Source organism: Vombatus ursinus, unplaced genomic scaffold (genome assembly GCF_900497805.2).
Source record: "Vombatus ursinus unplaced genomic scaffold, bare-nosed wombat genome assembly UNPS02014848.1, whole genome shotgun sequence".
Classification (NCBI taxonomy): Eukaryota; Metazoa; Chordata; class Mammalia; order Diprotodontia; family Vombatidae; genus Vombatus; species Vombatus ursinus.
The window spans coordinates 6,762,665-6,778,476 of NW_020954626.1; the positions used below are offsets into that span (position 1 = coordinate 6,762,665).

General features: G+C 37.7%; 2 protein-coding genes across 2 annotated transcripts in view; one reads left to right on the plus strand and one right to left on the minus strand.

The window, feature by feature from the left end:
• Positions 1-832: 832 nt before the first annotated feature.
• Positions 833-4,088, minus strand: PIGBOS1 (PIGB opposite strand 1). Its single transcript, XM_027840886.1, has 2 exons — positions 3,947-4,088; positions 833-1,282 (listed from the first exon to the last, which is right to left on the minus strand). Exon 2 carries the CDS (start codon positions 1,203-1,205, stop codon positions 1,041-1,043), a length of 165 nt encoding a protein of 54 aa, XP_027696687.1. The 5' UTR covers positions 1,206-1,282; positions 3,947-4,088; the 3' UTR covers positions 833-1,040.
• A 90-nt stretch (positions 4,089-4,178) lies between these two features.
• PIGB (phosphatidylinositol glycan anchor biosynthesis class B) overlaps positions 4,179-15,812 on the plus strand; it is a 28,546-nt gene continuing 16,912 nt past the window's right edge. Inside the window, exons 1-7 of the mRNA XM_027840889.1 lie at positions 4,179-4,341; positions 7,015-7,150; positions 7,575-7,692; positions 9,026-9,130; positions 12,095-12,225; positions 13,273-13,413; positions 14,277-14,328. Coding sequence (XP_027696690.1) covers positions 4,212-4,341; positions 7,015-7,150; positions 7,575-7,692; positions 9,026-9,130; positions 12,095-12,225; positions 13,273-13,413; positions 14,277-14,328 — 813 coding nt within the window. The 5' untranslated portion in view covers positions 4,179-4,211. The remainder of the gene's footprint in view (positions 4,342-7,014; positions 7,151-7,574; positions 7,693-9,025; positions 9,131-12,094; positions 12,226-13,272; positions 13,414-14,276; positions 14,329-15,812) is intronic.

Genomic DNA, 15,812 nt, shown 5'->3' on the forward strand with positions numbered 1-15,812 from the left:
GGCAGGGAAAACAATTCTTTATATTTTAAAAGCATTGTGTATACCCTTGTTAATATAAGCTAAAGGCTTCACAAAAGCTATCAAAACACTAAGCCTGGAAAACTGATATTGGGTAGATGATAATTATTTTAAAGTACTTTTTGAATTATAGATTTCCTCTTTTGTTTCGCTACTCCACTTTTTGATACAAATCAGTTTATGATTTGGGGATCAGTGTTGAGTTACATGGAAAGATAGTGTTACGTATTTTTACTCCAAGGTATAATGTGCACTGTATCACCTTTCCTATACACAAACCTTTGCTTTGAACCTGCCAGGTGTCCAACTATATCTGCCAGTCCAACTCTTAGTACTTGTCCACTTTACCAGAGACTGAAGACAGAAAAGGTGAAGGTTGGGGAGGAGACTAGAGCAGTGAGGAGCTTCTGGTCAGGTGGCCTGCATTTGAATTTTTTGAAACTAAGTGTAGAAGCTTCTGCATTAGGCAGGTGCCCAGCTCATCTCCTCCCAAATCAGGGATTCTCAACCTTTTCTGTCACGGATCCCTTTTTGAAAAATGTCTTTGAATACACAAAATATATAAGATTAAAAAAGAAACCAAGCATTTTGAAATGAAGACATAATCTTTTTCTTATAGGAGATCAGGACCACCCCCCCCCCTTTGAAATCTGTAGACTCCCCTGGGTGTCCATGGATTTCAGGTTAAGAACTCTTGTCCTACACCTGCTACTGTAAACACCACTAATACTCACTTGTGTAGACTTCCCCAAAACTGCCACCAAAAGCAAGTGGCCACACTACAAGTTTAAGGAAATTGGTGCCAAACACAGAACATGAAGATATTGATTTTAGTGATAGGAAATTAGTAGGCTTGAGGACACTATGACAATATGACAAACAAGAAAAAAGTATATGAAAAGTTCAAACAGTGTTAAGAACCACTAGATCATTATCTTTGACTTAATCATGCTCAAAATAATAATAGGTATATCTTGTCAAAGACTTGGGTTTTAAGCACCCAGTACAGTTCAAGTCCATCATTAACTTTTCTTCTCTTCTGACTCTTGAACAATTTGTGACTTTTCCTTTAACATTTTCTGATCTCGAGAATACTGTTCAAAGATTGGTTGATAAATATAGATTCCTCCAGCAACTCCAAGGACACATGCAAGAAGCATCTGAGGAAAAGTCAATCTACCAAACATCTTATCAACAAATGCAGAAGGCCACAATGGATGTTTTCAAAAGTTACGTGTGTATATCCACGGAAATATCTTCAGATCTGTATACAAAGAAAGAAAATGGAAAATATTAATTTGGCATATCATCCTTTAGTACTTTATGTAGCCTCTCTGTTATTGTTGGAGACAATGGAACTTGGCATGATATACTACTCGAAATGGCAAGTTTGATGTATAAATGATTTCTCTCATAAAACAAATTACATGGTCATTTCACTGTCATCAAATTTAGGAGTGGGAGGAGAGAGAAATACCCATAGATTTCCATGTATTCACCTTTTCAATATTTCCAATCAAGGAATTTCATTCTTCAAAATTTTCTGGATTCTTATTACCTACCAGTGAAATAAAAATTCCTTTCCCTAGCATTCAAAATTCTTCGCAACACGGTGCCATTCAACCTTTATATGTGACACCTTTGTCACATATTACTCCCTTATTGTTCAGTTGTGTCCAGCTCTTCATGACCCCATTTGGGATTTTTGTGGCAAAGATACTAAAGTGATTTGCCATTTCCTTCTCCAGTTCATTTTACAAATGAAGAACTGAAGCAAACAGGGTTAAGTGACTTAGCCAGGGTCACTCTAGTGTCTGAGACCAGATTTGAACTCAGGAAGATGAATATTCCTGACTTCAAGCCCGGCACTCTATCTACTTTGCCACCTAACTTTCTTATTACTGTCTTACATATACCATATAATCTTCCTAAACTGTACTAACTTGTGGTCCCCCAAATATGTCCTGTTGCTCTTCACTTTCCTACCTCCCTGCCTCTGTTCATTATTATCTATGCTTGGAATGCAAAAGCGCAACTCAAATATCAACTGTTCCATGAAACCTGTGATTCTTTTTTTTTTTTTTCCTTTTGGTGAGGCAATTGGGGTTAAGTGACTTGCCCAAGGTCACACAGCTAGTAAGTGTCAAGTGTTTGGTCTGAGGCCGGATTTGACTTGAGGTCCTCCTGACTTCTTCTATCCACTCTGCCACCTAGCTGCCCCTGTGATTCTTAATCTCCACCTTTTCCTCCTGAACTTCACATAGCATTTTGTATCAGTTCCCAGCTCACCTCTTCTCAGATCAGATTTTTAACCTTTTCTGACATGGACCCTTTCTCAGAAAAATGTTAGTAAGAATCTCCTCTTGAACTTCATATAGCATTTTAATTTGTAACCCTCTCATATATTTATCATATAATATTGTGCATCAAGGTTATCTGGTTTGTTTGTTTTCTACACAGTCCTCCCTCCACCCCATCGAAAACAAAAAAAAAAAAAAATAAAACACAACTCTGCTGAACAGTCAGTGAGGACAGGGGCCAGTGTCTCTTTACAATCTATTCCCCACATATATACCAAAACAATCTTCCAAAGGTAGAGGTCTGGGCATGCTCACTCCTCAGTAAAAATCTTCAGTGGCTTCCCACTGCTGTAGTATGAAATAGAAACTCCTTAGCCTGGAATTTAAGGTCCTCTACAATGAAGGCAGTATAGCATAGAGGACAAAATAATTGACATGGACTAAGAAAAATTTGCATTCAAATCCAACCTCTGGCACTTTTTACCTGTCTGACTAGAAGCTGGGCAAGTTATTTAACCTCTGTGGGCCTCATCTGTAAAATGAGAATAATACCTGTAATGCTTATTTCACAGGGCTGTAGTGTGAGGTTCAAATGAGATAAAGTACATAAACAAAGCATTATATAAACGTCAGCTATTATTATCACCTGGCCTAGACTGATTTTATATGATGCCCCTCCATAAACTCTTTTCCTGCCAAACTGGAATATTAGATGTTTCCCAAATTTGAGATTTTATCTCCCACCTCCATTCCCCACTCAATTCCTTGGGTTGTCACCACTGTCTCTCAGAAACCTTGTCAATCTTCAAAGATCAACTAGGGTGCCACTTTTTCCACGTAGCCTTCCTTGAGCCACCCCGGTTGTTAATGATCACTCAGGCTTCCAAATGCTTTGTACTTACTTACAAACATTTGGTAACCTCCTCATTCCTAGAATGTCAGCTCCTTAAAGGCAAAGTTTTTTGTCTAATTTTTTTTTTAACCTTGTATTCCCTGCACCTATCCCAGTGCCCTGCAAGGAGCAAGTCACGTTTGTTGCAATGAATTATCTAAACCCTGTGTCTCCCCCAGCTCCTAGCAGTACTCTGCGAACAGTGCTTACTAAATGGGTGAATGAATGAATAAATGACCAAATATAGATCTGGTGAGGGTCTTAAGCCTCCGTTAGAAAAGCAATGGCTTTTCCCCAAAAGTCCTGAGAAGCAAGTGACTTTTGTTCCCAACTCCAAGTAGGATGACTTCTAAGATTTATAAGATCTAGAGCTGGAAGAGGCCTTAGAGATCATCTGGACCAGTAATAGTGATGCAGACCCTGAGGCCCAGAGAGGGCAAGCGATCTGCCCAGAGTCACACAGCTTGTAAGCTGCGGGGCAAGGACTTGGTCCCGGGTCTTCCGCCTCCACCTGCCATTAGTCAGCCCTTCCCCGGGCTCCAGCCCCTCCGTGACTCGAAGGCCCACACGAAGTTAAAACTATTTTAAGAATCGTCTAGGCTCATCGAGAGCCTCGGAAGAAACCACCCGGGCGGCTGCCGGCCGAGGGGCTCTCGCCTCCATCTGGGAACTTCCCCTCCATCGCCCCCGAGGGACAAAAGCGAAAACAGGGCAGAGCCGACCGGCTGCCCCTCACCTTCCCTGAGCCCGAGGCCCGGCTCCGGGATTACGGCTCCTCGAGCAGAGCGCAGAAGGCCCCTCAGGCAGGAATGTGGCACCTGGGCCGGGACTTAGAAGAAAACCCTCCAATTCCCAGGCACCCCTGCGCCCGTCAGCTACGGCGACTCGAAAAGGCCAAGCAGAGCGGAGGGCGAAGTCACACGCTTCCTCATTCACCTGGTGAGCGGCGGCGGTTTGGAGGGGCGCGCGGCAAGGAGCGAGGGCCGCTGGCCGGCTCGACCATGGAGCGGGCCAGGGGCAGCCTCTTCTTCAGGAGGCGCCGGAGCAGCTCCCCCGAGACGGTGAAGCTGAGGAAGAGAAAGTCTGTACTGTACAGCAGCCCCCCGGAAGGGCGCGCTGGGAACCGCTTCGGTGAGGGAAGGAGGGAGGGGCGGAGCGGGGCTTGGGGCTGTGGAGAGCGGGGCACTAGGACCCAGAGGGCCGAGCCTGCCCCCGCCCCCCCACCTCCTGGGCTAGCTTTTAAAGCCCTGCACCGCTCTTCTCCCCCCGCCCCGACCCCTTTTCCGCATTGCTTATTATTAATTATTTGTAATAACTGCGGGTTGTCTCGCAGTGCGGGTGCCTGCAATGCCCTCCCTCCTCCCCTCCCAATCCCCCGCCCCCTGGTTTGTTGTGTCTCTTGTAAACGTCCGGTCGGCGGGAAGCCGGGAAGGGCCCGGGAGCCCCGCAGACTCCGCAGGCCCCCGCGCCTCGCTTGAGGGGCTGTGGTTTCCGTGGGATGGGGAGGCCCTGGAGCCCGCCTGGGGATGAGCCTCCCTCGCTTCAAACTCTTCCCCCCTACCCCCACCCTCCCGGCCCTAAAGCCCTTCCATCCATCCGAGCTTAAATGCTGGGGACGATCCAGGGTCAACCTCGAAATGGGCCAGTTATAGGGGCAGCTAGGTGACCTGCCCTGGAGTCAGGAGGACCTGAGTTCAAATTCGGCCTCAGACACTTACTAGCTGTGTGACCCCATTACCTTTAAAAAAAAAAAAAAAGACCTGATCTAATAGGATAAAATTGAATAGGAATAAATATAGAATCTTGTTCATAGGTTCAAAAATGTTGAATGGGAAAAAAATGTATTTTTACTTAAATAATTGGTTTCCTTTGTAATCCTGTGTGTTTTATGCGTTTAGAAACATTTGGAATGGGAGCCCATAACATCACCAGACTGCTAAGGGTCCAACACACAAAAAAGTTTAAGAACACCCCATCTGGTTCAGCCCCCCAAATTTGCAGCCACCAAGTTTGAGGAGGGGAGGTTGACTTGTCCAGAGTTACAGTTTTTAGGAACAGTCAGCACTAGGATTGTATTTCTGGTCCTCTACCTAGAAAGGAGCAAGCACTTTTTGGATTGAGAGAGAGGGGACAGCAGGACCAGAGTGGGGTATGGCCCTATATAGCACTTCCTTCTTTCCCCTAAATGCAAAGACCTAGAAGAAAAAGTTGAGCCCATACAAAGGAGAGGAAGGTGGTCATTGTAGCATATGTATCCTCCTCAGCCAGACATCAGAACCTTAACAAATATCGAATCTCTATCACATTACTAGGAAGCACTATCTGCCTGAATTCAAAGAAGCAAAGAATAACTATAACTTCATCTAGGAGTGAGACTGGCAAAATTTATCTTTGTGTGCCAGTCAAAGAGAGAATGGTGTAGGGTGTACATGCTGGACTAGCCCCAGCAAGGTGGCACTGTGTCAAAGGGGAGGAAAATAAGGAAGCAGAGGGACCTGCAATCCAGGTGACAGTCAAATTTTAAAAAATAGTAGATGTTCCAGAGTAAGACCTCATGAGCTTAGCAACCAAGTACGCACCTACAAGTGGTGTGCTACTGTGCTGTGCATGTCCAGAACTTTAGTCCCAAGCAACTTATTAATAGGATTTTCTATGGAGAACTACGTGTAGGAGTTGTCTGGTTAACCCATTACATGCCAAACCAAAGTTTCTCTTTGTGCAAATGACATGTATGAAATTGTATCTCCCCCACTATGTTTTCATTAGCATAAAGTAATCCCAGGGAGGCTCCTTCTTCTACCAATGCAGTTGGCAAGTTCTTCAACTTACAGTCTTAGAGAATTGCCTAGGGCAGTGGTCTATAAATTTTTGTGACTGCATCCCATCAGTAAAAAGTTTTTGATCACAAACCCTCAGAATGTATATACTAATTTTGGTATTGGCTATACAAGTGGAGAAGAACCTAATGGGAAAGATGTGGAAGTAATGATAATATTTGATAACTGGTTTGTTATGAGAGGTGAGGCAGAGGAGATGAGGATAAAACTGTGTTACCAGGATGGTGGTACCCTCCACAGAAAAGGTTTGGAAGAAAGGTGACTTTGGGGTATGTATAATGTAATCACAAACCTTTTGTTTCTATTCATCCCTCTTTCCATTGAAAAAGAAAAAGTCAATGGTAAGTTCATCAGCTGGGTGTTTGGGTCTGGGTAGGTTATGACTCATTCTTTTGGAGAGTTGGAAGGGGGTATGATGGGTAATGTTTATGGGGTGAAATAATAATAATATTATCTTCCCATTGGTTGGTCACATATCCCTTTTGGTTCAACTCAATACAACCCCCTTAAAGCTATTCCACCACCCCCCATAGGACTGTGACCTTCACATTGCAGACCACTGACCTAATGCTACTGTACAAGATTCACACAGTCACCAAATAGCAAGAGGCAAGACTTGAACCTGAAATCCATTCTTTCTGACTGTCCACTGCTCCATGTTGCCTCTCATAAAATTTTATTATGTGTACAGACATGTTAGAGAACATCCTTCTTCAAAGGTCAATGGAACATAATAGTCTAAAATCAACTGGCCGTTAGAGTTGGCAGGAATAGGAGCCTATTCTCTCCTAGGCCCATCTCTAGGAAATGATCTTGATAAATGGGTGAGGCCATGATCTCTAAGACTTAGACAGGGGCTACTTAACTAAAAATGCTTCAGTTGTATGACTCTAGCAAAATAAGTTAAATTAAGGGAAAATTAATCTGTTTAACTTTGGTACCACAGATGTTGATTTTGCTTTCTCAGATCTTCTTGGTGAAAACAGTTACCTGGTCTTGTTTTCTGTATCTCTAAGAATACTTAACTGCTTTTTAGTACAGACAAGCTTTGTTCCTGACGAGTATTGGCAGTCTCTTGAAGTTGCACATCACATGGTTTTCAAATATCCTTATGAGTTCTTTTTTTCCCCAAACTAAAAATGTTTTAGGTATTATGCTCAACCCCTATTACATATTTTAAACTAATTTTCAATTCTCTTATTTTTCTCTAATCCACCTTTTGTACTTTTCTTTAGGAGCAGTGTTGCTTCAATAAGCATTTAGTAGTAATCTATTAAGCACCAATATTCTGCATGTTGTGGAAAGATACTAAGAAATAAGCTGTGGACCTTTGGTGGCTTGGAGTCTGGATAGTGAAGGGGGCTTTTCCTAGAATTCCCATTAAAAAAGGGGAAGTATTTTGGCCTGAGTGCTTTTTGAATCATTGTTAAAAAACAATGTGCTTTTTGAAATTTGGAAATGAGAATTGAATAGGAAAATTATTTTATACTTCCGTATTATTTGTCATTTTGTCCTTAATATTATTAATTATGGTTATTTGACCTGGGAATGGGTTGAAGGTTTGAGAGGTTACTCATACCCCTTAATCTTTGCAAGCATTTATAAGATTCTGTATCTCTTCGCAAAGGATAGCGTGCAGTTGCTGGTAAGTTTAAATAAAAGTAACTAGTTTATTTGTTACTGCTGGGTTTATTTAATTTTTCTGTAATCGATTATATAACAACTAAAATATTAATATTTGCACAATGTAAGTTTGTTTCAATGAGATTCAGTGCTAAGGAGCTGGATATCATAGGTCAGATCATAGCTGTGAGGTCCTTGGTCCCAAAGACCTGTGACATATTAATCACTCTATAGGTGTAGCATCTAATATAAGATTCAGTATAGGCCAGCCCTGCTTAAAGAAAACCTGATTTAAAAACCCCAAACATAGAGAGCCTCACAGTTTACATAGTAGTTGCCTCACAACAAACCCTGATAGATAGGAACTGCAAGTATTATTGCCATTTTATAAATGAATGAACTGAAGCTCAGAGAAGTTGTAACTTGTCTCATCACACTGTCAGTAAGTGTCAGAACAGGAACCAAACAGTTCTTGTGACTCTGAAGTCCATTGCTCTTTCCATTGTTCCTCATATAGTATACACAAGTGCTTTGCAAGGGGCTGTACAAATAAATGTAAGATAATATTTACAAAAGTCATCACCATAGATACTGTTTTCCCAATAATATTTTTTAAAGAAAAATTTTAGCTAGGAATTATTGACAATTGAAAGTAAAAACATCTCTGGAATTTTAATGGAAAAACACAATTTGATTGACAGAAGTTAAACATATAGATGGCTTTTCAGAAATATATTAGTTATATAAAAAGAAACAAAAAAACTGACAAGTTGTATTTCTTCTGAGTGATTACTATGTATATAGCCTTATAACTGGCTAGTTCAAAGTTTATTAAAGTGCCAAATCATAGATTTCCAAGTGATTGATGAGTTATGAGGCTTTGGGAGGAACTGTTATTTTGAACAAAAATATGATTTTGAAACCTTACCAGAAGCCTTTATTTTGACCCTTATTTCAAATAATTGCATTATTAAAAAACTAAAAATGCTTCCCAATGGTATATACAATAATCAAATGGCTAACATTGCTTATAGTTTTGAGTTACCTTTTTATTAGTCACTAATATAGTAATGGCCAAGGATGAATGGACTACAGTCTGCATTGTTGGAGAGTGCCTGTATTAATAAGATCACAGCTCCATCAAAGTGCTAACTACTAGTTATCCAAACTTAATATTTAAATGATGATAGTCCTTATATAATTCTTCATTTTTATACCTTTCATCTGTTAAATTACGTAAACTCTCTTAGCAGTAGATCAAATATCACAGTTAAGATGCCAATTGAACCAGTGTTTATAGCTGCTTTTTTCAGTTTGTACAACAGACTTTTATTTTTCTCTTTTTGCTTTTTTAGATTTGGGTTCCTAGGCTTGCCCAAGCACTTCTGTCTGCTGTAGCAGATGTGAAGCTTTACTCATTGATGAGGCAACTAGAAAACCAAGAGGTGGCAAAATGGGTGGTATGTCTTTCCCTAAACTTAAAAACTGCATGTTAGTTGATTGATTCATATTGATTCATAAATTATATAGAAAAAGAACTAGAATTCTGTTGTTACAAGTACCCATAAACAATTTCAATAATAATATCTCAGATTTATATAACAGTTTAAGGTTTGCAAAGTGCTTTATATTGTCAATTTGAACCCTACAACAACATGGAGATACAGGTGTTATTACCATCCAAGTTTTACAGATGAAGAAACAAGCAAACAGAGGTTAATTAACCTGGCCAGAGTCACACAGCTATTAAGTGTCTGAGGCAGAATTCAGATTCAGGTCTTTCTGACTCGAAGCACAGCATTCTACCCACTGTATCCTCTGTGTGTGTGTGTGTGTGTGTGTGTGTGTGTGTGTGTGTGTGTGTGTGTACATATGTACGCATGTGCATAAATGTGTGTTTTCATTTCCAGCAAACCATGTAATTATGTAGATAAATTTATCATTACAAACAGTTGCTGCATCTCTCTTCCTGTCAACCATTTTTTAAGGGAGACTCAGCCTGCTGTTACTATTGCTAACTACTGAAAATATAATATTTTAATAAAACTACAGGCACTTTCACTCAAAGTTCATAGGATCTTAAGATTTAGAGTTAAAAGGGACCTTAAGCATCATATAGTCCAACCCTATCATTCTAAAGATGATGAAACTGAAGCCCAGAGAGGCTGAGGGACTTGCTTAATATCACACTGCTAAGTAGCAAAGCCAAGATTTGAACACAGGACCCCTGGTGCCAAATCCATTGTTCTTTTCTTTATACCCAACTTGCCTTATTTTACTTCCTCTCTTTTTAAAAACCACTAAGTAAAGGGCTTGAGGAATTTACTAATGGTCTTGTCTTTCTGTTTAGGTATCAGTCTTCTCCACAGCAAAGAACAGTACTAAGATTTTCCCCCAAAGTTATGTATAGGTTTAGGAAATAATCAAGGTCCACTATGTACTGTATTCAATTTTCATGTACCTTTAAAGACTATAGTCCATTTTAGACCATTTTCAAATTATAGTTTCAGTGTTAAAGACCTCAAGATTGTTCCTTGATTTTTTTTCTGTCTTCCCTATTTCTTCCTAGTTGGTTCTTAAAAATGGGTCCAGGTCTCAAATCCTAAACATAGGGGTCTACTCAGAACTAGAAGAACAACAGAAAGAGCCAAAATATTAGAGCTATTAATGCTTACAATCTGATTTATGGAACATGGCTTGAGGATGCCTATAGATACATATTATATATTGCTTAGGTCAGAAAACTACCCACTATATCTTATAAATTTAATTTGTGGGAAAGAGAAAGGTACAAGACAAATGAGTTACTATAAAGATACAAGAGGTAAGCATCATTATGCCTTAAAAATCATCTCTTTAGGGCAGTTAGGTAGTACAGTGGACAGAACTCTGGTCTTGGAGTCAGGAAGACCTGAGTTCAAATGCAGTCTCAGACACCTGACACTTACTAGCTATATGACCCTGGGCAAGTAACTTAACCCCAATTGCCTCACCAAAAAGCAAAAAAAAAAAAAATTAGTCTGTTTAGCATAGGACTATTTAGCATAATTTTTTCACAATTAAAAAAAATTCTGTTCTTTCCTCTATTCTCCCCATGTATCCCCAGCTGCACAAGATGAAATTTACAAAACATGATTACAATTTGAATTTTTTTTTCCTCCAAAAAACCTAAAAAGTAAAGAAAGCTTATTTATTATGAATAAGCTGATAGTATAAACAGTACCATAGCATAATTGTGAAAACAGTTAATTATTAAAATTAGTGTAGAGTTCAGTTAAATCATGTAACCTTAGCATTAGGATTTTAGTACATAGACATTTCCACTTCTCAGGCAAACTGTGCAATAATTTATTGATTTTTTTTTAGGAAGTCTGAATAATTCTTATAAAAGTTGAATATATTTGAACTATCAAAAATATTTTTTAAAATAAATTAATGGAAGCATCATAACACTTTGACTAGGAAATGATACATCTGAATAATTTTTAAACATTATTGTACACACTAAGAGAACTTTTTCTGTTGGGTCTTCTCTTGGTGAGGAAGACCTTTAAATTTCTCCTTCTGATTTCTCCAGGATCATATAAGCACCTGGAAGTATACAACTAGTTTATTCCCTAGTGATACTTTTGGAAATGATAAGTAACTTTATTTTCATAAAGCTTTATTATTTTAAATTTTATATAATGAATCCATTTAACTGTTACCAGTTTAACACTTATCTGTCTTCAGAATCAAAACAGAATGTCCCATTTAAATAAGTGCATTTCAGGGTCATAAAGCAATTAGGCTTTAAATATTTCATAAGATTATTTAGCATTCTAATAAATCCTGTACATTTGTTAAACAACAAAGCCAAGTATATTGTAGATCACTGATCAGAAGTCATTCAACAAGTATGTATTAAGTATGTGCCAGGCACTAGTAGAACTTGCCCTCAAATACTAGTAATACTTGTATCTCTGAGGAGAAATTCACAGTTTTAGAGGTTTACTATCATTAAGGAATTATCTTCATTGAACTTATCTACATGATCCAGCTGGACTTGTGGATTAGTAAAAGTTAGCAGAATGACCGCACAGGAGCTTGGTAAATTCTGTGGGTTTCTTTTTAAGCATCCTATTCTGTAGGTTTCCCCTAAATCCCAGCTCTGCTGCTTACTTTCTGTATGACCGTGGGCAAGCCATTTCACTACTCAGGGCCTCGGTTTCTTCATTTGTAAAACAGCAAGTTGGACTTAAGTTCTCTTCCAGTTTTAAATCCTGTGATCTATGAATATTGAATGTGGATAATTGCCTAATATCAGGTAAATGATGACATTTTCTGTAATACTATGGAATTGTGTGCTTATTTTCAGTAAGAAAGGATTTAGCAGCACCGTTTCATTGCTTCCTCCATACACCATTGCATATAATTGTTCTTAGTTCTTTTGCCAGCTGTGCTCTTGGTTTACATGGTATTGCTGTACCAGAACTCTCACAAACACCATGGAGACTGTTCTCACAATCTTTGCTCTTTTCTACTACCCGTTGGAAGGTTCAAAATCTGTGAACAGGTGAGGTATCCTATTTTAATTAGACCTTTGGATATAATTATTGATCCATGCTGTAGGACACTGGAAATACCAAATATAGTCATTTGTTATTAAATTCCTCTCTTCTGCTGCAGTCCTAAAAACAGCAAAACTGATCTCTTTGCTGTATTCACAATAAGCACTGATTTTCATCAAGTGCCTTCTCCCTCCTAATCTGCATGTATGTTATATTCCTTGAATAGAAAGAAACTTTTTTGAGAGCAATGACTATATCATTTTTTAAAATTTCCATGCCTAGTAGTGCTTATTAAATATTTGTTGAATTACATTGAATTGAATTATTGGTATATCCAAAATGATTTATTCTTCAGACATTCATTGTACTGTCAATAAATTCTGTTGGATTGGAAACTTTAACAATTTACTTCCAAATCAAAATCTCATATATTCTGGTAGTGTCATTGCTTACATTGTATTACCTGACTATTGTAATCATAACATTTTTTTAACTTATTACTAATTTCCAGAATTGTTTTCAGTACTGAGAAAAGGATTCTAAGTGTTCTTTCACTGTCTGCTTTATGAGACCTTTATCCTTTGATCAGGAATGTTTTTTAGAAGGCTAATAACAGAATGAGACACATTTTTGGACATGGCCAATACAAGAATTTTTCTTAACTATACATATCTGTTACAAGAATTTGACTTTTCTTTTTTCTTTTTCTTTTTTTTTTCAATTGAGGTGGAAGGTGGAAGGAAGGTAAAAATGTTTGTTTAATTGAAAGATCAGAATGAAAGTTATAGTTGACTTAGGGAAAAAATAAATTTAATAATTGGTTATCAGCTCCAAAAAAAAAAAGGCTAGTGACAAAGGTATATAACAGTGTGCTTTTAGGCCATATTTGTATATTTTATAAACTAGACATTAGTATTAAAACATGGGAATAACTATTACAAGAAGAAAATGTAATCATTTTCAATATCCTTTGTATATCACAATTTGAAAAATAATTAACTTTTAAAATAGAGAAATATATTCAAATTTTGACACATTTTACTCGTTTATAGTTTTATGTACTCATCCCTGGTAGCACTTGCCTTCATTATTCGTCCAACGGCTGTCATTCCATGGGTACCTTTGCTCTTTATACATTTCTGGCAAGAGCAGAAAAAACTTGATCTTGTTCTACAGCATTTTATACCTGTTGGGTAAGTATCCTTTAAAATTGTCTATCAGTTTTTCTAACTTTGAATATACATTATGAATAGGGTTTTAATTACCTCTCCCAGACTCGTTCAGTATTTTTTGAAGGCAGTGAAAAATATTATAGTCCAAAAAAGCAAAAAAAGTCAACACTTTAGTCATGTTACCCTATCATGATTCCATAAATATTGTTTACCTAAAAGGTTTCTCTTTTATGTCATCCTTACTAGGATTTGCCTCATTCAGTATTAACTCTTAAATGATCATTTAAAACATCTCAATAAACATGCTGAATCAGTATTATTATTATTGGTCGCAAGCTGGAAAGGCTTGTAAGCAAATAGCCTGTGGGTGAGTTGGGTCACAGTGGGCATTTCTTGTATTAATCAAAGTTGTTGCGAATTCTCTTCCTGTCATCCAACATACTGTTATACCTAACCAATTAAGGATTGCCTAACAACATAATGAACATACTCTTAAATATTTTGAGCATATCATTTATAAAGATATTAAATATTTCCAGACCCCAAATACACCTGCTATATATTATTCTATGTCATCCTCAATCCACACTGAGATGTTGATAATGTTCTGAGATATAAACTTTGAGGGCATGAGACAAACTAGTTCTACACTCAATTATAACCAATTTAAAACTTAGCTTAAAAGAAAAATTGAATAAAATGAACCTCAAAATGTTAGATTAAAGGCAGTTTCTTAATTTGAAAATATTTATTTGATATTATAGCAAAGCAGTATGAAAGGGTTTAATGCAAATATCTTAAGAAACTTACAATTGCAGATATTTGATTTTTAGTAGATTCAGACTAAAGCAAATTATCACTTTTTTTATCTACTTTTTTTCCAGGCTAGTCACTTTGGGTTTTTCTTTGATAATTGATCGTATATTTTTTGGTCAGGTGAGTCTAAATGTATTAGTAGCTATCTGAAATTTAGTACAATTAAATCTGGATTAACAAGAATACTCAGTCATAGTATTTTTCTGCCTTCAACTTTGAAGACAAAAAAATAGAAAGAAAAACAGCTGATATGCATTTACTCAAAAAAATAACTTCCAGGGTATGCTCTAGGACCAGTGCAATTCAACCCACTAGCTTATAATTTAACACAGTTCCTGCTCAGTAGATTTAGCAGTCTTTAGTAGATGAATCAGTCAGAGAAGTAGTATGCTGAAATCAGTTTTTAGACTGTCCATAAACATTCATTTGACTGTTGGTACTCTAAATAGATCTTTTTCTGATATCTGAATCAACATAATACTGGACTAGTGGAATCATCTCAGTCTTCACATTTTCATGGAGCTAAATGTAACAAGAAACTTCATGGGACAGTTAATAATCTTATACTGCGGGGCAGCTAGGTGGCGCAATGGACAGAGCACCGTAGCTGTGTGACCCTGGGCAAGTCACTTAACCCCATTGCCTAGCCAAAATAATCATCATCATCATCATCATCATCATCATCATCTTATACTGCCATGCTTATTATGAGCATTTGCAAAAAGACTGCCATGAAAATAGCTATAACTTATGTACCAACATGTGTTGCAGATGTTGAAGAGTAGAGAAAGTCTATAAAAGAGTTAAGACCTCAAAATTAAACCAATATATACTTTAATTACTCATTTACTTCAATGCAAAAGTGGACCTAAGAGAAGACAGCAAAAAATATGTTGGAAAATGTGACTCACTATTAAGACACAAAGAGATCAGAGGCTTTGTAAACCACAGAACCTTTTTATCCATATATGATGGATACTTCATTTAAGAAAAGAATCCGGAAATGGTAAATGTTTTTAAAAAAAATTAAAATGATTACAATTTAATATACAGGAGACAACTACTTACTGATGCAGGTGGGAATCATTTCAGAATCAGTTAGCAGTCTGACTGACTAGTCAGGCCATCAACTTAATAAAGCAAAGGTCAAAACCAATATTAAATTAGAAGACAAAAATTAAAAGAGCATACAGCAAAGATCCCTCCCACCTGACCTACTGAAACAAGCTTATTCATAGTGAAAAATGGGAAATGGATAAAGGACATCAACAATGACTGTCTCACAATTTCCTAAGGAAGTTTAACCTAGTGTTAACTATTCAATACAATAAGGTAGCCAGTTCGAGAAACCGCCTCAGCTGGGAAAAAAAATGTGATCTCCTTGCAAGCAGAAAGATTTGGTAGCCAATAGCAAAGAGAGGTTTGGAATATAAACTCATTTGTAAAATTTTACAAAGGCTGATGGCTTGGAAGATTATGAACATTCCCATTTCATAAAACATTGAGAATTAGAGGGAAAAGCAAGTCTACAGAAACTTTGGGAAGAGACTTAAGGAAGCCACATTGTCACAAGAACATTTAAGAATGAAATTGGGAGGACGGCA

Bases quoted from the DNA above. Each gene is read 5' to 3' on its own strand.
- PIGBOS1 (XM_027840886.1), bottom strand. From the start codon at position 1,205: ATGTTTGGTAGATTGACTTTTCCTCAGATGCTTCTTGCATGTGTCCTT.